The 21,859-nt window shown below is 39.0% G+C and overlaps 1 protein-coding gene across 1 annotated transcript in view; it reads right to left on the reverse strand.

Annotated features, from left to right (window-relative positions):
• The window catches only part of LOC104938354 (neurofibromin), a 162,546-nt gene that overhangs the window by 87,800 nt on the left and 52,887 nt on the right, over positions 1-21,859 (reverse strand). Inside the window, exons 29-30 of the mRNA XM_019274828.2 lie at positions 17,617-17,679; positions 4,340-4,498 (exon numbers count right to left, since the gene is read on the reverse strand). Coding sequence (XP_019130373.2) covers positions 4,340-4,498; positions 17,617-17,679 — 222 coding nt within the window. The remainder of the gene's footprint in view (positions 1-4,339; positions 4,499-17,616; positions 17,680-21,859) is intronic.

Below are 21,859 nucleotides of genomic sequence, written 5' to 3' on the forward strand. Positions count from 1 at the left end.
GTCTTTAGTTTAAGGAAAACAAACAAAATGGCGAAACAATATCCGCATCTATGGAGTCCCTGAAGGTGAGGAAGAAATTAATATAACGAACTTTGTGGTCAGATTTCTGATGTCAGACCTAGCTGTGTCGGACAAGCTTAATTTGAAAATACAGCACTGCCACAGAGCTCTGGGCTCACGACCACCTCATGATGCTCCGCCAAAGTCCAGAGTAATTAACTTTATAAAACTAGTATAAAGTATAGTGGTGGAGAGGAGACGTAAAAATGGAGGAGCATATGAGAGTTGTCGGTCCAATAAATGGGAAATTTACATTTCACAAACGCCCGACAACACCATTGATAATTGTAAGTAGGAGTTTGCTTACAACCGAAGCAGCTCAAGTTTAGCCTACCACATCAACGCAACGCACCCAGTCGCGAGTGCAGCCACAGCTAACGTTAACAGCGTAAATGTTATCAATTTAGCGAGACATACTTCGGCAAACTAAATTCGAGAAGAACACCCCGTGTATAAGCAAGCCTGCGACTGACGAATGTTCTTGCCAAGTGGATAGCAAAGAACTGCAGGCCGATAAACAAAGTGGACGAGGGGTTAACAGAGGTACAGCAGCACTTTATATGGACCTGATGTTTTATTATCTATTGAATTTTGCATGTTTATTTATTTTTTTTCGTTTTTATTTTTAGGGCCTGAGTACATGGTGCGAGGCCCTATTGAATTTCAATTGGTTTTTTTTCTTCTTCAGTTTCCAAAGTAAATCAGATATTTAACAACAGAAACGGTGTGGGCGTGGCGATCCATAAAAAGATTCAAAAAAGAAATCGGCAGGAAGCACCTTCTCAGAGCTGTCTGAAACTTCTTGTGGTTATTAAGACCGCTATTATAAAGACTGATGTTATGCACATTTCGACATGCACACGTTTCGACGTGCGCACATGTGCGAGGGCCCGACCATCGCTGCTTGCAGCTTTAATTATATTTTCATTTTATAATTATTTGGAGATTGACAAAAGGTCGAAACTAAAGGTTGCAGGCCGCACTTGGGACTAGTTTCAAATACAGCGGAATGTAAATGGCTAGGACTATCTGTTCAAATCTGTTAAAAACAATAAATGACTTTTTAAAGCCACTTTTTTTGTTATTTATCAATCTTTTGATCTGCCGCAATAATGTAATGAATTTAAATGAAAATACCTCAAGTTGAGGGCTTTTCTCAGCATCTTTTAGGCGAGATTAAAAAAGAGATTAATTAGATCAATTAATTACAGATCATAATTTATTAATCTCTCAATTTTTCTAATCTCTTGACAGCACTATATAAAACTCAAGAACAGATCCTGTCATTTGCTTGGAAAAAAAAGAAGGTCCTTTACAAAGACATAAGAGTTTATTTTGACCACAACTACCCAACAGATACAGTATAAGGCAAGGGACCCATCTCTCCAACTCAGAACATGAACAATTAAAAAAGATGGGGTTTATGAACACATTTATTCCTCTCACAGATCTGGGCATAGCAAGGGAGTGGTCAGACGGGTTTGTCAGTGAATGGTATAAAAACCTTCAAGCCTGAGTTATTGCCACTGCTCCTCAGATACTTTAACCACACTCTTAGGTAAGGCCAGATGCCCCAATCTTGGAGCGAGGCAATAATATCAATAATTCCTACAGAACGCAAGGATAAGGGAGAGTGTAGTTTTTATAGGCCAATATCTATTTTGAGTACGGACTATAAGCCATTTGCCTCAATTGTGGCCAAAAGGACTGAACACATTGTCTCTGAACTAATCCAGACCAAATGGGGTTTGTCCGAGAACACTCAAATGAACATGCCATGTGGTAGACTATGTGGTCAAGGAAAATATCAGCGCAATGCTGATCAGTGCTGCATCATTTGGCTTTACTGTACTGCCGCCAATGTTGCCCATTTAGCCCTGCCCTTCATAGATCCCCTAGCTCAGGCAAGAAGGGAGGACCAAGAGATTAAGGAGATTTTAATTGGAGATAATGTATAAAAGATAAGTCAGTTCATAGATGATATATTGCTCACTTTGACAAACTTACAAGGAAGTGCAGCTAAATTATCCGTTCTGAGACTGTTTGGCTCATATTCAGGGTATAAATTGAATACACGTAAGTCCTAGATACACTCTTATAACCCCATACCAAATGCTGACATGAAAAGCAGGTTTGATTTTTAAATGGGACACATCTGCTATTAAATATCTGGGAGTTTGGATCCCAGACAAGACATCTCCAAAATATACAAAATGAATTACAACCTGGTTATTAAGACAAATCAAAGCAGATTTTGCTAGATGGACTATACTGCCCCTAGACATGTCTAATAGAATTGAAACGATAAAAATGAATGTCCTTCCATGGCTTCTGTACCTATTCCAGTCACTTCCCGTGGAGGTCCCACTTAAAGATTTTAGGGAATTGAACAGAATCATATTACGATTGGTCTGGAACAGTAGAAGGCACTGAATTAAATATAAAATTCTGCAGTTATCCATAGATGAGGGCAGACTTTGTCTGCCATCGATGGAGGACTATTACATTGCTGCCCAGCTTAGACCTCTAGTATGCTGGTGTTCTCCGAACTACTCAGCCAAATGGAAAGATTTGGAGTGAGTGCAATCTGAAGCACCAGCACAGTTTTTATGAGGTAACTGCCACCACCATGACCCTTACACCTGGATAAACTAAACCACTGGACCAGGGCTGCCCTTAAGATGCGGTTCAATACATGTAAACTTGAGAAACATGCAAAAATATTGAAATGTGTGGCATATAATTCAGAGTTTATATCATCATGTCTAGATATGCCATTCAGACAGTGGGCATGCAATGGTATAACCGCCTACTGCACTATAGCTGGTAAGGATGCCAAGAGTCTATTATTCAGAATCATACAGACTGGGAAGAGAAGACAGGTTCAGGTATTTCCAAGTCAGCGACTACTTCAATGAGGAAGTTAAATAAATAGACAATAGTGACTACAGTTTGATCAGTACATTTACCGATGCGTATAAGGCCAAAGACAGTAACATTTAATGCATCAATTGATAAAAAACTACAAAATTCCAGGAACGATTCTACCTCCCAAGTTGAGCAGAAATGGGAGAGTCTGGCCTGGAGATAACTGAGGATGGCTGGAGAGATATTTGGGAGGGTCAGGCTAGGACCACCAACTCGAGAGCCTGGTGAGAATTTTGCTGGAGGAACATAATAAGATTTTTTGTGAATCCAAAATTGAAATTTGAACAGTAGGGTTTCCAAGGACAGGATAAATGCTGGAGGCAGTGTGGACAGTAAATGGCAGACAATTTTCATATATTCTAGGCCTGCCCCCTTATCCAACCATACACGCAAGAATTTGCTAGAAAAATACAGACTAGAAGTTGATTTTTCTTCTGTTACACTGTACCTGGGTAAAATCCCAGGTGGACTTCAGCTGGCTAAAGACAAATCTGCCATCAAGGAATGACTGGATTACAATTGTTCTCCTTAAGACTACAGGCTGAGATATATGATATACAAAATACTGGGAAGGATGGACTTGTTCTATGGGATGTAACTCATTGTCTGTGTGAATCATCAACATCAGCTTCTGTGAGGACTGCGGTGTTCCATCATGCACCAGGGTAAGTTACAACAATGACAAACCGTAGTTCACAAACAAACTGAGACAGCTAAGGTTGGCTAAGGAAGAGGCTTTCAGAAGCGGGAAGAGGTGAAGTATAAGTTTACCAAGGTGGTGAAAGAAGCTAAATGACTACTCTGAGAAACTCCAACACCAGCTCAGCTAACGACTCTGCATCTGTCTGGAAAGGGCTCAGGCAGCCCCCCACTAAAGCTCCCCACTGCATCAATGATCAGCCCCTGGCCAACAAAAGGAATAGTTCCGTAACCATACCCCACGACACTCTTCACCAGCTCCACTCTCCTGGGCTCCTCCAAAAAGGCCCACTTAAAAAGTTTAAGTGCAAACTTACTTGGCAATAAATCCAATTCAGATTTTGAATGTACATTTATTTTGCACTAGTGTATGGCTGATGTCAACCTGTCTGTTCTTTTATATTCTTTGTTATTAATTTGTTTGTTTGTTTGTTTTTCTCTCTGTTTTTTTTATTGTTGAAAAAAACTGAAAACTTTAATAAAAATAAAGTTTAAAAAAAAGAAAATGTGTAAAAGGAAATCTGGGGGGATTTTTTTTGCTGTGTCATAATCATGTACAGCTATACAGCCAATGTGGTTATGATGAAGTGTTTAGAGAAACACAAGGTTCTTTACAGATCTAGTACAAAAGCTTCATATTCAACAGCCTTACCTTGGACATGAGTTTGAGACCCCGTTCTATTCTGGGCAGAGGCTTCTTGTCCAAGATGCCGGCCTCATAGGGGGACACAATAGCTGGGTTGACAAAGCGCAGAAACATGGCACTACCCACCGCACCAATGCTGTTCTGTGGGAACCGCTGACTCACCACCTGTGTAGAGGATGATGAAGGGAGCAGGGGAAGACACAGGAGTGAAAAACAAAGGGGAAATGTGGAACAGATAGAACAGAAGGGAAAGGTTTGAGTAGGGAACCAGGTTTGAGCAAAAAAGAAGGAAAAATATTGAAAATAGATTTAAGTACATTAAAGAGCAAATGAGGGAAATATGGGAATAACAAAACATACATGTATCCATGTGTGTAAGGGCGCCATTGCCAAAACAGTGAAGAGAAAGAACAGTGGAGGAAAACATGAAGTGAGACTTGGACACAATCTCAATTCATATTGGGCAGTAACAAAAGTGAGAAAGGTTCTGACTGCAGTTACAGCCCAAAAAAAAAGAAAAAAAGAAGGGAAATGCAAGTCAAGAAACCCAACCAACTCCTCTCTGTTGTTTAAGAATGGAAATTAAAAGTCATTGCAAAAAAGAAGGCGAGACCACAATGACAGATAAGCAATGAGTTTTAGGGTGAAGTAGTGGATAATAATTGAATAAAATATCACAACATGTACATCATATCTTGCTTTAACGCAAATCAGGGCTGTGTGTGACACATTCCAGAGGGGTTACAAACTTAATACCATAAGTTCCAGAATCAGACACGGTCAGTGCTGCTGAGAGTTCACTCTGTCGTTTATCAAGCATTCAGTCAATAAAATCAAAGTTAAGCAAATCTCTAACACAGATCTGCCACAGATATGCCAGAGCCATTGATGGTGAGTACTGTAACACTTTGTTCCCCAACTACCTATTGAAATGTAAATTTGGTTCGGCTTTTGTTTGTTTGTCATCATTTATATCAGTGACGATAACTATGACTAACTAATAATTCTAAGATCTTAAATGACACGAAACTGCACAAATAAATAAAAATGAATAAAAACAGAAAAAGTCAAATGGCTCGACACTCAAGCAGTCTCATTATGACAATGATGATCAGACACATCTGAGACAAACCTTTAAGTTAGTCAAACTTACTGAGATGAGAAAATTAAGGCAGACTGTACAAAATATTACCAATGTCTGTTGCAAACGTGCATGTCCAAACTTCTGCTCTAACTTAAGCCTACTGTACCTAATGTGAACTGTGTGTGCAGCTTTTCTGTACAACGTGGGACTGTTAAACATTTTTGGTGCACCACTTTGACCTCCAAAGCGGTTATACTGTAGTTACAGTACTGTAGTAGTTGTGGTTGCTATTGCTGTTTGTGATTAAATCAACAATAGCCAACAAAGGCAAGAAAAGTTATAGTCTGTTATAGTATGTTAAAACTTTTACACTGGCTGCATGTCACCATTGTGCAGCATGTGTGTTATTGTTTTCTTCTAAGTCTTCTTGTTTAAGACCATACAAGTTGCTGGTGTAGATTTACAAGAGAAGGAAATGGTTGTGACTAGGGATGTAAACAGTTAATCAATTAATCGGTTAATTGTTGAAAAGAATTTAATCGATTAAATTAAATTAATCGGGTTAACTGAATCTAGGACCATTTTGCACAGGAGTTTTTTCAGTGAAATGTCATGGTGTCACCAGTTGAGGGCGCCATTGCTTAATCTAGGCCACACCGAACGTACCTGAACGCAACGCGGCGACAGACCCGGAGTGGAGTATGGAGCATTTCAAACTAAGTAATGATGACAAAGACGCTCAGTGTAAACTCTGCGGTGCTACGTTTAAGTTCAGCAGCTCTACGAGTTCACTAAGATACCACCTTCAAAACCTGCATGCAGCCATGTTGACGTGCTAGCAATTAGCATTAGCCACTAAGAATGAAATACATGCTGATTGCTAATAGAGGCCCTCTAATTTTACTGTCACCTTCCTCAGGGATGATTTAAGCTGTGTTCAGTACTACATGGTACTGTAAATTTCCAGGGCTAGTAATCTTACTGTTACCTTTCTCAGAACAAGGGAGATTATAAGTGGTGCTGCTAATGTTTCAAGTTTTTTACCAGATAATTATATGTAGGCTTAATATTGTGTAGGCTAAGCCCATATTGTATAGCTTTAAAAAATATTTTATGTTGCTTAATGTTTCACATGCAACAGGTGAGCCAGTGCACAATTATTTTTTTTATGTATTTCAATTTTCTGTGCAGAATTTATTTTGGTTAAATGCCTTATCTGTACCGTATCCCAACTGGTACAATAAAACATTAGTTGAGGAATATAACATGCATTTTTTATTCAGTATATAAGCAATATTTAGCTTTATGTTAAAGACACAGTGAGAAATGTATGTTCTCAGGAAAAAAGCCGCTTATCAGTTAATCGTTAATCGATCGATAAGGTCAATCAACTAACAATTAATGAATTAATCGATAATTTGTATCCCTAGTTGTGACCTGCCCAAGGTCACCACAGATTGAGTGTTCAAAGAATCATGCAGCGTGCCCGGTCAACCTGCCGGAATGAAATGATGTCTACTACAAGAATCAGATAGTTGAAATGTAGCTGCAAGCAGCAATGAGGGGCCCATACAGATTAGGCGATCATGTAATGTAATAATAGTAATTATTAACAGACATGAAAATTCAGTTTCACATCCAAACACGTCAAGAAAAAAAAGCAAAAACGCATTTTTTCTGACAGAGCCTCAAAGCATGCCATCAAATTTGGTTTTGTTACGCCAAAGCGTTGCCGAGATATAAACTCACATCAAAATCGCTACCTTCGCCACTGATTTTGATTGGCTGTAGCGGCCGCATGAAGGCGAAACTGAAAAATCCGTCTACCACGTTTTGTGCAGATTCATCTGAAGATCATGCCTGACGATTTTTGTGAGAATTGGCCAAAATTTGAACCAGCTGAAACTTTAGATTCACTTTCGCCAAAATCCAATATGGCAGCCACAATCTTAAGCAGACGTAAATATTTTGGACAGAACCTGAATTGTGACCTTCCACAGTATTAGCAGACATGAAAATTTTGCATCAAATCCAAACACGTCAAGACAAAAAAGCAATGTTATTTTGTTAATTACAGCACCTCCTAGTGGACAAATGACACCAAATTTTTTGGCACACTTTGGGGCGGGTCTCGATGCACGTGACCAAATTTGGTCTTCGGAAGTCAAAGCGTCGCCGAGATATGAGCAAACGTCCTGTTTGGCGGCGTTGTCGCCAACAGCAATTGGCTAACATGAAAAGTTGGCATCAACTATCAATGGGGCAAGCCACAGTATCTGTGGATATCACAATTTAATTTCAAATACAAACACTTCAGGAGATCAAAAACAATGTTTTGCTAATTATAGTGCCCCCTAGAGACAAAATGACACCATATTTGTTTCCTGCACTTGGAACAGAGCCTCGATGCATGGCACCAAATTTGGTTCCGTTTCGCCAAAGCGTTCCCGAGATATAAACTCACATCAAAATCGCTACCTTCGCCGCTGATTTTGATTGGCTGTAGCACGTAAACAAAGACAAAATTGAAAAATCCATCTCCTAACTTTTGTGCAGATTGGTCTGAAGATACTCTGTGCCGATTTTCGTGAGAATCCGTCAAAATTTGTGAAAATTTAGTTTCACTTTCAACAAAATCCAAGATGGCGGAAAATTTATCATGGCGCATTATGACGTCCATTGAACTTGGTATGATCCAAGGAATCCAAGGATACCTTGTTTTTGAAAATCGTGCTAACGATTTAAAAGTTACATGCACAAAGTACCTAAAACTTTGACCCGTTGGTGGCGCTATACCGTGTTTACTGGCAACATGTAATTTGGTGACATTACAGATATGACTGTCCTTAATCAATGTGCCAAATTTCACAACTTTTTACCATACACATTGACAGAAGAAAGAATAATAATAAGAAAACGTAGAATAAATAAATAATAACAACAACAATGGGTTTCCGCAGCTTCGTTGCATGGACCCCAATAAGAAAAGGTAGAAACACAATGGGTTCCCGCAGCTTCGCTGCATGGACCCCAATAATAGTAATGAGAAAACATAGAATAACAATGGGTTCCCGCAACTTCGCTGCATGGACCCTAATAAGAAAACGTAGAATAACAATGGGTTCCCGCAGCTTCGCTGCATGGGCCCCAACAATGAGTTCCCGCAGCTTCGCTGCATGGACCCCAATAATAAGAAAAGGCAGAAACACAATAATAACTAAAAATTCCCGCAGAAATTTTGAGAGTGACGAGTGGGCTGTTGCCGGTGGTCTTAGCACGTTAGCATTAGCATGTTAGCAATTAGCATGTATTCTTAGTGCAGCAATTAACATTACCATGTTGTGGCAAATTAGCATGCATTTAATTCTTACACGGGACTCACACCGAACGCGGAACGGAAGCGGAACGGTACTTTGCCCGGCGTCAACTCACACCAGACGCGGATCAACAGCGGAACGGCAGCGGAGCGAGCCGGCCGTATTCACGCGAGATCACGAGATCACGCGAGAATCCTGGACATACCCGAGACCCCACGATAAACAAGCTACATGAACTGTGTATTGTGTTTTATTTTGAAGGGGGGCGGAAGTTTATTATGTTGATTCTCTGTCGGATTTCCTGTCTGGTGCGCAGTGCTCTGTTGAAATTTACGAGGTTTAGCCGCGGCTCGCGGAAGAAATAGAAATCTTGCGGAAAGCTCGCGCCGTGGCGCGGAGAGCCGCTTCTGGGACGCTTCTGATCCGTGTCTGATCCCCGCCCGGTGTGAGTGCTCTCATTGACTAGACTATATTCTATTTGCTACGGTGACCGCGGTGGTGCCGTTCCGCTTCCGTTCCACTTCCGTTCCGCGTCCGGTGTGAGTTGGCCTTTAGTGGGTAATATTAATTGCTAGTGTTGATGCACTAGCAATTAGCACTAGCATGTTAGCATTACCATGTTAACATTAGCATGTCAGCAATTAGCATGTATTTAATTCTTAGTGGCTAATGCAAATTGCTAGCGCTGACGTGCTAGCAATTAGCTTAGCATGTTAACATTAGCATGTTAGCAAGTAGCATGTATTCTTAGTGGCTAAAAATGAATGACTAGCACTGACGTGCTAGCAATTACCATTAGCATGTTAGCATTAACATGTTAGCAATGACCATGAATTTAATTCTTAGTGGCTAATACTAATTAATAAACATTAGCAGGTTAACATTAGCAGGTTAACATTAGCATGTTAACATTTGCATGCATTTAATACTTAGTGGCTAATGTTAATTAACACGCTAGATGCTCTGCTGTCATTGTCATTTTAGACAGACAACGTGCTAGCAATTAACATTAGCATGTTAGCATTAGCAGGTATTTAATTCCTAGTGGCTAATGCTAATTACTAGCACTGACGCGCATGTTAGCATTAACATGTTAACAAGTAGCATGTATTTAATTCCTAGTGGCTAATGTTAATTAGCAGGTTAACATTAACATGTTAGCAATGATCATGTATTTAATTCTTTGTGGCAAATGTTAATTAGCATTAGCATGTTAACATTATCATATTAGCAAGTAGCATGTATTTGGTTATTGGTGGCTAATGATAATTGCTAGCGTTGACGTGCTAGCAATTTAACCATTTGCAGTAATTTTAGCATTGGCCGCTAATGTTAACAGTTAGCATGTTTTTACAGGTAGCGCTAATGCGCTAGCTGCTCTGCTGTCTCTGTCTGCCATTTTACACAGACAAGTTCAAATTAAGCCAATAACTGCTAAAATGTCCGCCGCTGGGCTTCTGCCTGCCTGCTCTAAGAGCAGTGACTGCACCTGTTGTCAGTTGGAAAACCTGACATAGAGAGAGAGAAAATGCTGAGACCACCACTCGAAGAGGAGGGATCTCTGGCCAAACCGTATTTCCAATCATTGAACTGAAATCACTGGGAGCATCCTGTGCCCTTCCTGAACGTCTACATATTTGTTTGTGTCGATAAGTGAAGAAATGTGTCCTTAAGAGCAATTCAGAGAAAGGTTACTTCTGCTTTCCTCCAGAAAATTTCCCGCCTTTTTAACATGGTAGTCTATGAGGCTGAGGATGGGGGTTGCATGGACCCCAATAATAATGATAATAATAATAAGAAGAAGAAAACGTTGAAACACAATGGGTTCCCGCAGCTTCGCTGCATGGACCCCAATAAAACCTAATATATTGCAATTAACAATATAATATTTAGACAGCTAGAAACTGAAGTAACAGTAACCAATCATTGTGTTACAGTGACTTGGCAAAACGCTGTTTCACTGTGTACTGGGGTTGAAATGACAAATAAAGCCCACTTGACTTTAACATCTATTGGAGATTTTGGACCAAAGCGCTCTTCACCAACATCATCAAAATATCAAGCGAATGAAACACTTTTGGAAGAATGGTGTTTATACCTCCAGTATAGTTCAGATTCTTGTAGAATCAATGCCAAGGCACATTGAAACAGTTCTGGCAGGCAATAGTGATTGAACACCTTACTGTAAACACTTGATGTTGGTTCTTCTTTAATTTCTTTCTTTGTAACCTGCATGTCAGTGTTTTTGGTAAAACTAGAAGTTGATTGAGAAAAAATGCTTTCTAGTTTTCCTCCAACTCTCAGTGACTTTTCTGATCACTTGTTGCTAAATACTGCTAAGTGTAGCTGCCATTAGCTAGTTAGCTAAATTATCCATACTGCCCAGCTTGGAGCACCAGTGGAGTGTTTACTGTACACCTTTAGCACAGAAGCTTTGAACCACTGGGAGGATGAAGTGCTCAGGCCTAGGGCAAGGGTAGCCAGCAGGGAGTTGCTGCCACGATAGGCACCAGAATGGCCAACGGAACTGGGTTAAGCAAATTTTACAGACATCACCTATGAAGACTCTGACACAGGTAGCCAAAATGAGAAAAGGAGAGAATGAGGAAGAGGCCTGACAAAAGGAAATCTGGGACTGGCTTTAAGTTTTCACTTCCCCCAACCTGGGCTTCTTCCTGATGGATTAGTAAGTAATCCATTATGTTTTGTGTTGTTGCATTTGCTTAACTGACAACCAAATAAGATTGACTGTGTAGTTGGCTGCCAATTCCAGTAGCTAGTAGTAGCAGTCTCATGCATTTCTGTCATACTTCATGATACATACTGTAGGTGACCTGTTCAAAAAAAGCCACCACTTTTTTGTTTAGACATGGGGAGTTTACTCTACCAGCTGTTTCACCAGGATGTCCCTATTCATTTATTTAGTAATAGTATTTTATATTGTGAGCTGCTCTAACAAGTGAATTTTCAATGTGGGATCAATAAAGTCTTATGCCTTGTGTTATAAGGTCCACTCACACCGGAGGCGCTACGGCCACGTTACAGCTGTGCCGCGGTCCATGGAGCAAGCTGCCAGTCTAGTCAATGAGAGCACTCACACAGGGCGCGCCGCGGAGCGTCCCAGAAGTGGCTCTCCGCGCCATGGCGCGAGCTTTCCGTAGCATTTCTATTTTTAATGCGAGCCGCTGCTAAACCTCGTAAATTTCAACAGAGCAGAACGCACCAGACAGGAAATCCGACACAGAATCAACATAATAAACTTCCGCCCCCTTTCAAAATAAAACACTATACGCAGTTCATGCAGCTTATCACAACTTCACATCAACATTACGTCATGACCAGTGGCACCAGGTGAGAAGTCAATCAATCAAAGGGTCTCAACATGAACGATGAGACTAATTGTTGAAGTGGAACAACACACAATAATTTATGACACAACAGATGCTTTTTATAATCTCCTCCACGTCGGAGAAGCAAAGTCAGCTGTTTGTTGTTGTTGTTTTCTTTATACACAGTTTATCGCGGGGTCTCGCATACGTCCAGGATTCTTGCGTGAATACGGCCGGCTCGCTACACTGCCGTTACGCTGCCAATACGCGCCCAGTGTGAGTTGACACCGGGCAAAGGACGGCGCTAAAACGTGGCGCAGCCGTTACACAGCGCTTCTGTCTCCTGTGTGAGTCCCGTGTCAGGGTGAATTTTCACTTACCCATTCAAATACCAGCTATATTCTATTTTTTCTGACATATATCAAGAAACCCTGTTCCTCAGTTGTGTTCACCTACTACATATCTTATTTTTTAAAAGAGAAAAAAAAGAAAAAACAAAAACAGCCTAATATTCCCTAAACACTTTTTAAGGTGCCTATTGTTGCTATTCAGATATATACAGCCAGGTCCATAAATATTGGGACATCGACACAATTCTAATCGTTTTGGCTCTATACACCAACACAATAGATTTGAAATAAACAAACAAGATGTGCTTTAACTGCAGACTTTCAGCTTTCATTTGAGGGTATTTCCATTCAAATCAGGTGAACGGTGTAGGAATTACAACAGTTTGTATATGAGCCTCCCACTTTTAAGGGACCTATTACTCACAGAGCTAGCAAGCTCTGGGAGTAGTTGACGAGTGCCAAATTATAAATCAAAACGTGCGTCTTGATCCCGGATCGAGTGCTATTACTTTTTTTACTTTAAGAGATTCGCGTGTTTTTCGCGAATTTATTCTCGAAAAACTAAAAATTTCCCATAGGGAATGAATGGGGAGTCCTAAAAAAAAAGTACATTTCAACAGACATTTTCAACAATGAACTGCTCTGGCATACTTTCACCGAGAGACTGCATTTAAACGTAGGTATGCTTCCCTTATCTTCAGGGATTGACGACACTCATCGACAGCTTTTACCGTTTTTAAACTATCAAGGCTCAAAGTTGAGCAGGTTTTTAGTCAAATTTCTGGGTTTATAATGGGTGTGTATGTGGCGGAATGTTTGTGCTAGAGTGGATGACATCATCAGCTAGAGTGAGGAGCAGGGAGAAAAATCAGTGAAAAAATAAAACATATTCGACTACCGTGGCCTCAAATGCCCCACTACAGGCACGATTTATACATAGAAACGTAGGAAAATTTGTCTTCTCACTCACATTCGCCTGCTAAAACTGTCAGATATATAGTTTTGGCGGGAAACGCAGAGATGCGGCAGCAACCCCCCCATCCACAGCCCATAGACTACCATGTTAAAAACGCGGGAAATTTTCTGGAGGAAAGCAGAAGTAACCTTTCTCTGAATTGCTCTTAAGGACACATTTCTTCACTTATCGACACAAACAAATATGTAGACATTCAGGAAGGGCACAGGATGCCCCCACTGATTTCGGTTTAATGATTGGAAATACGGTTTGGCCAGAGATCCCTCCTCTTCGAGGGGTGGTCTCAGCATTTTCTCTCTCTCTCTGTCAGGATTGCCAACAGAAGTTCCAACTGACAAGAGGTGCAGAAGCCCAGTGGCGGCCATTTTAGCAGTTATTGGCTTCATTTGAACTTGTCTGTGTAAAATGGCCGACAGAGACAGCAGAGCAGCTAGCGTGTTAGCGCTAGCTGTAAAGACATGCTAACTGCTAACATTAGCAGCCAATGCTAAAATTACTGCAAAAGGTAATTGCTAGCACGTCATCGCTAGCAATTAACATTAGCCACTAATAACCAAATACATGCTACTTGCTAATATGATAATGCTAACATGCTAATGCTAATTAGCATTTGCCACTAAGAATTAAATACATGATCATTGCTAACATGTTAATGTTAACATGCTAATGCTAATTAACATTAGCCACTAAGAATTAAATACATGCTAATGCCAAAATGCTAATGTTAATTGTTAGCCGTCTGCGCTAGCAATTAGCATGAGCCACTAAGAATTAAATACATGATCATTGCTAACATGTTAATGTTAACCTGCTAATGCTAATTAGCATTAGCCAATGGGAATGAAATACATGCTACTTGTTAACATGCTAATACATGCGCGTCAGTGCTATTAATTAGCCACTAGGAATTAAATACCTGTTAATGTTAACATGGTAATGCTAACATGCTAATGTTAATTGCTAGCACGTCAATGCTAGTCACTCATTTTTAGTCATTAAGAATACATGCTAATGTAAACATGTAATGTTAACATGCTAATGTTAATTGCTAGCGCGTTGTCTGTCTAAAATGACAAGGACAGCAGAGCAGCTAGCGTGTTAATTAGCCACTAAGTATTAAATACATGACAATGCTAACATGCTAATGTTAAACTGCTAATGGTAACCTGCTAATGCTTATTAATTAGTATTAGCCACTAAGAATTAAATACATGCTACTTGCTAATATGCTAATGCTAACATGCTAATGTTAATTAGCACTAGCCACAAAGAATTAAATAAATGCTAATTCTAACATGTTAATGCTAACTGTTAGCCGTCTGCGCTAGCAATGAGCATTAGCCACTAAGAATTAAATACATGATCATTGCTAACATGTTAATGTTAACATGCTAATGTTAATTAACATTAGCCACTAGGAATTAGGTACATGCTCATGTTAACATGCCAAAGCTAACCTGCTAATGATAATTGCTAACGCGTTGTCTGTCTAAAATGACAGACAATGACAGCAGAGCAGCTAGCGTGTTAACAATTAGCATTAGCCATTAAGTATTAAATAAATGCTAATGTTAACATGCTAATGTTAACCTGGTAATGGTAACCTACTAATGTTTATTGATTACTATTAGCCACTAAGAATTAAATACATGCTAATGCTAGCATGCTAATGTTAACTGCTAGCACATTAATGCTAGCCACTCATTTTCAGTCAGTAAGAATACATGTTAATTGCTAGCACATCAGAGACAGCATAGCAGCTAGCTCATTAGTGCTAGCTGTAAAGACATGGTGACATGGTAACTGGTAACATTAGCGGCCAATGCTAAAATTAATGCAAATGCTAACATACTAATTAACATTAGCCACTAAAAATTAAAGACATGGTAATTGTTAACACGCTAATGTCAATTGTTTGCGCATCAGCGCTAGCTGCTCCTGTGTCTAAATAAACATGTTAAAAATGACTATTTGAGGTGTGCTTTTTGACTACAGACCCCCGGCAACAGCCCACTCGTCACTCTCAAAATTTCTGCGGGAATTTTCTAGTTATTATTACTATTATTATTACAACATACTGTTATCATTATATACTGTTATTAACAATAACATTACCATCATATCATCAGTACTATTATTATCATCTTGCCACTGCACCATATTTACTTATCTTATGTTTTTTAAATGTGCTTGTCCCATTCTGTTTTTATTTTAATTTTATCTACCTCAGTATTCTATTGTATTTTTATTGTATTCAAATATACCGGAATGCTATGACCACCTAGTTTCCCTTCGGGGATTAATAAAGTCATCCGTCCATCTATCTATCCATCTATCTATATATTCAGAAGAAGCATGAATATGTTTAGTTAATAGAAATGAAAGGACAAGGAGACAACAAAAGCTGGTTTTGAAGTGTTGCTGAAGCAAAGATATGTGTAACATTGACATTGTTGCCAACATTGTATGAATGATTTAATCAAACACCGTGAAGCGAAACACTTCTGTCCTAAAGGAAAGTACAAGAGTCAACATTTTTGGCTCTCATGCACGGACTCAAAGGGGCATGGGCTACAGGAACAAGGCTAATGTCAAGGTGAACTAATGCAAACTGTATCTGCTGTTTCATCAATATATGCTCAAAAATACATGAAGCACATAAGGAAGATGATGACGTCTTGGATGAAGAACAACCACTTATTAAAGATGCTCTAATGCTGTTGTTATACTTGCTCATAGCTCTGCATTTGTGATGACAATAAATAATGGCTAACCTGGCTTCATTCAGAGCTTTTGGTGTGTGGTGTGTTAAGGTTGAAGTGAAGGCAGAACAATCAACAAAAACATTTTGAAGACAAACTTAAGCTTGCAAATGCTGCTACTTCCATAATCCCAACATTAACAACACAGTAACAGCTTTGAATGTTGCCATGTAGGCTTGCTGATATCCTCAAAGATGATATTCTGATGTTGACCATGAATGATTCAGCCCCGATCTACCCCCCAGTGGATATACTTTTTAACTGATTTAAAACCAGGTAGACCACAAAGCATGCACGTCTGTGAACAATCCAGCTTGAATATAGGGTTGGGTTCCAATAGCCAGTTCCATTATGGATCCAGTTTACATTTGGCATAATTTTAATGATTCTCTGAGTCTGTAATTGGTAGATTTGTATCTCTTTTTGTTCTTTGTTTGTCATTCAGGAGACCACATGACCACATTTTTCATTGGTTAAAATACCATTTAAAAAACATCAAACAGCATTGAACAGCAAATTACATCACCTGTGGAGGAATTCTGGTTATTTCTATTATTATTTTTTTGGTTATAATCTAGTTAAGTCATTTAACACAAAGCAAAATGATTCACTGACATCACAGCCACTTCTCTAGTCAAATGTTTTCATAATTTACATCAACACTGAAGATTCCTAACCAATGAATGAAGGTAATTTTACCATACTACACTTCATGCCACTTTCAGGTGGAGAATTTGTGAGGTTAGAGAAGTGTAAAAGACATAAATTTGATCTGCAATTCACATTAGAGTCGAGTGTGCTAAGAATGAAGCAAAGGAATTAAGCAAAATCAGGGCAAATCTGTCCTTGATCAGCTATATTTGAGTGCAAGTGACACAGTCCTGAGAGAAGGCAGTGGGGGAAAAAAAGGGGTCGGTAGATAAATCACACTCAAACTCAAGGACATTGCTGTTCATATATAGTGGGGAAAAGAACACCATACAGCTGAGGAATCCAACCCATGACAGATGGAGACCAGTTTACCAGAATATTTCATCTGAAGACCTGTGTGTGTGTTTGCGTGTGCGTGTGTGTTAGTGAGTGAGGGGTAAATAATTAGAGTGAGTTATATAAGCTGGAGTAACATGATTTGAGCGCAGATGAAATGTTCTGGGAAAATGTCTCAAGAAGTGCAAACAGTGAGTCCAGAAAGACAAGAAGAGTGAGAACCAAAGTTTCCTGGGAACTGTTAATTGAAAATACATCAAATGATGCTGATATTAGTACAATGATTTTCAAGAGAGGGTTGTTCACAGTTTAACATGAAGAAAGGAATAAAACATTTCCAGAGAAACACCAAATTAAAACCAAATTTGTAAAAATGAGGAAATTAAAATAAATAAATAAAATAAAATAAAATGCAAAAAAAGGCTTTTTTTGCTTTAGGGGGAAAGTGTCTGAGGGAAAGTAGATTCTCCAAACTTACTGCTTTTTTGTTTTCCTTTTTTTCTTTTACTGTTGCTTTATTCAGTAGAGAGTGGCAAGTAGCCTACAGAACAGAGATGAGCACAATCATGGTCACAGCACCAGCTACACACACCCTGACACCCAGACACACAGCACAGCCCTAATCCCCCAAGGGATTCATACATTCAATCTAGTAAAACAGAAAAATTAAAAACGGTGGTGTTCACTGCTTAGGAGACTTAAAGCATCAATGTCAGTGCATGCACTGGTGTGGTTTGACTTCAGCATATCGTGTGTGTGTTTGTGTGTGTGCGTGCGTGCGTGCGTGCATGTGCAGTTGCTAAAGGAAATCAAAAATGTAAAAACATGAAAAATAACATAAGCTGTAATCAAAATCCCAGACCAATTTTATGGGTGTGGTTATGAAAGCATTCTGAATTAGTAACAAATCCATTAACAAAGTCTATATATTCTGTTGAAAGCAGACAAAGCTGTGGAGCTTCCACTTTTCCACTGTAGTATGTGCGAGGCAGCAGCAGGAGAAGCACTATTGTGAAGCTGCTGAATTAGGATTTCATTCAAGAGGAAAAGAGTCAAACTAATTGTGTGTGGAAAAGGTTTCTGTGTAGTGAGGTTAGACTATTATATTATTTAGTCGATGTATTTGATGATACAGACAAGTTGTCATCTTTCTATGCTGTGATCACACCTAATCCATCATTAGATTTTAGTGGGCAGAGAAAGAACCCACTGGCTGTGTACACTACACTGCCTGTGAGATGAATGTGTAGTAGCAGATAGGAAGCAGATGGTATTAGTAGTTGAAATGAACATCATATATCTATAGATAGACATAGATATAACTAACTTCAGTCACATTTCAGGGATAGAGTGTTATTTATGTTCATAACAGCAAGAAACCAATTGCTGTTGGTGCATTTGTCCCAGAAAGTAACAAATGCAGGACAAAGATTCAAAGTCTAAAGTAAAAACAAACCTACATGACTGATTTCAAACTGATCAGTGCACAGCCATTTCATGTTGACTGCTATGCTAGTACTGTACGTACCATTTAGTTCAGTTAAAGGAAACATCTCTTATCCATGATGTCTCTCTCTCTCTCTCTCTCTCTCTCTCTCTCTCTCTCTCTCTCTCAAAATAAATGCATTTGATTAATGAAGCAATGGCAATGCAAAAGATTAGTTGTGATCACAATTTAGATTTTTTGAAATGTCACACATCTAATGGGAAACATTACAGTGTGGTCTGAGAGAATTTCATCCAGTACTCTATAAAAGCTGTAATGATGCCCATTTTACTCTATCTGAACTTGCTTTTCTTCAACCAGAGCCTCATTGTACTAGCTTTTGCCATTGGAAGTAAGGCTCCATCTCTTCCTGGTATTAACATGTAATCTGTACCTGGTTATGGATACCCTTTCTCTTTGAATTATTTGAAACATACTGATGGTTATGGTCACTGCTAGCTGCTACTGCAGTTGCTTAAACTGACTGATACATAAATATAACATGCTAAACATAATAAAATATGATATATAAAAGAATATACTAAATATTGCTGCCTGATTACTGCAATGTATTGTGTTATGATTGCATTGCTATTTAACCATCTTTTGGCTAGGGCTCATTTTTAAACTTCTCAATGAGAATTCCTAGATAAATAAAATGATATGGCTAGATAATAGCATCTAATCACAGACCTTTGTAAACTTCTAGTATATATACTACTATATTATATTTAAGGCTCATTAATCTCTAAAAACTGCACATGCAACAGGCTTTTCCTTTTTAGGATTTTGTTTTATTTATTGAATATATGGAATGAAACCTTGAATATATTGAATGAACCTTTGAATATATGGAATGAAACTTTGAATATATGGAATGAAACTTTGTGGATTAACACTGAAGACATCAAAAGTATGAAGAACACATATGGAATTATGGAATTCAAAAATAAATTAGAATAAATTAATTATGTAGCCACCTTCTGCTTTGATGACAGCTTTGCACACTTTTTCATTCTCACAACTCACAACTCATTAGCAGGTGTGCCTCATCAAAAGTAAATTAATGTAATTTCTTGACTTCATAAATCACATTATTTAGAAATTGTTTTTTTGATTAAGCACACCCAGTTGCAGAGTGCACAGAGTACCACAGTCATAAATATGGACAGCTGTACACATGTATTTGATTTGATTACATTATTTATGATCAAAAACTAGCTAGTCGACAACAGCCAAACATCAATTAAAGTCAACAATACAAGACATAGCAGCCAGCTAATATTACTTACTAGTTCAACAGGAAGCCCAGCTCGGCATCAGCCTTCTATTTACTATTTACTCTCTCTCCCCATCTACAATCACCCTGCCCAGGGCCTGAAAACCTCTCCAAAATGCTTGTGGTGCAAACACTTAAAAACTACCCCAGTACTCTGAGTTCACAGACTGGGCTTACAACCTGGGTTAATGCTAGCTAACAGCAGTTACCGTTTGCAGCAGTTTTCTCCATAAAATATGATCCAGTTTCACCAAAATAAGTTCAAGAGTTTGTGGAGTGTGTTTTGTAAAATGTTACACATCTTGCGCGGGATCTTTCCTCAAGCACAAAGTTAGTTACATAGTGCAGAAACAGGTCAACAAGGCACACATTGGAAATGACAGAGACACCATTCACCTGATTAAAAGCTGGTGTAGAATTAATCTGATTTAATCTGAAAAATCTGAAATGTTATGGTATAAAAGTTACACAATGGGGCTTTAATGCATTTGAGACCATCAGTTTTGTAGTTCAGAGGTAGTGTCAGATACAATGAATAGCCCTGTTCAACAATTGTTAATCCACATTATTGAAAGAACTTAAAAAAAATCAAAAGCTATGATGAAACTAGCTTTTTATGAGGGCCGCCATAGAGTTAGTTCCACTGCAGAGGATAAATTCATTACAGTTACCTCAGAAATCACCAATTAACCACACCTCAGATTAGAGCCCACATAAATGCTTCGCAGAGTGCAAGTAGCAGACATCTCTCAACATCATGTTCAGAAGAGTCTGTTTGACTCAGACCTCATGGTTGAATAGCTGCAAAGAAAGAAGAGTACTCCTTGGGCCAACAAATGGTATCGGCATGTGGTTTCCACCGTGAAGAATGGAGGAGGAGTGATGGTGTGGGAGTGCTTTGCTAGTGATTTTATTCAAAAATCAACCATACCATAATCTACCATAGAATTCTGCAGTGACATGCCATTCCATCTGGTTTGAGCTTAGTGGGACCAAATCACACCTTCATGCCATGTTAGGGCTTATTTGACCAAGAAAGAGTGTGATGGAGTGCTGCATCAGATAACCTGGCCTCCACACATGTGAGATGCTTTGGGATGAGTTGGATCGCAGAGTGAAGGAAAAGCAGCCAACAAGTGCTCAGCATATACAAGATGTCATTCAAGACTGTTGGAAAATCATTCCAGGTGACAACCTCCTGAAGCTGACAGAGATAATGCCAAGAGTGTGTAAAGCTGTCATCAAAGTAAAAGTGGCTACTTTGAAGAATCTAAAACATGCTTTCTTCATTTACACATGTTCTGTTTACCACACAATTCCATATGTGCTATTTCATAGTTTTGATGTCTTTTTGACTGGCATTAATATGCAGCTGTAGAATAGAATGTACTGTGTTGTGCAACTGAACTGACAACTCATCCATCAAGCAGATGATGGAAGTTGAAATCTCATAAAAACATACTTTGTTGAAATTGAACATGATAGATTTGAACCACACTCAGACGGCAGAATAACTCATAGCTATAGTACATCTGGTAACACTTTATTTGAAGGGGTGTTCATAAGACTGACATGACATTGTCATAACTATGACATGACACTTGTCATGAACATTAATGAATGTCAATGACTGCTGTCATTAAGTGTCATGCGGTTTCTTATGTCATCTTTTACTGTCAACTTGACATTGTTTGGGGTGTCTTTGTTATGACAACTTGACATTTACCAAGATGACATAGGCTGACCATGTCTTTGTCATGACAACTTGACATTAACCAAGAGCACTTAGTCAGTAAATATCTTTGTCATGACAACTTGACATTAAGCAAAACCACATAGCTGAGAAGTGTCTTTGTCATGACAACTTGACATTAACCAGCATGACCTGCAGGTGACTTTCGCTTCAGCCTTGCACCAGCCCACTCACTAGCTTGGACCTGTGAGCGCCTAGGACTG

The sequence above is a fragment of the Larimichthys crocea genome, unplaced genomic scaffold, assembly GCF_000972845.2.
Source record: "Larimichthys crocea isolate SSNF unplaced genomic scaffold, L_crocea_2.0 scaffold320, whole genome shotgun sequence".
Classification (NCBI taxonomy): domain Eukaryota; kingdom Metazoa; phylum Chordata; class Actinopteri; family Sciaenidae; genus Larimichthys; species Larimichthys crocea.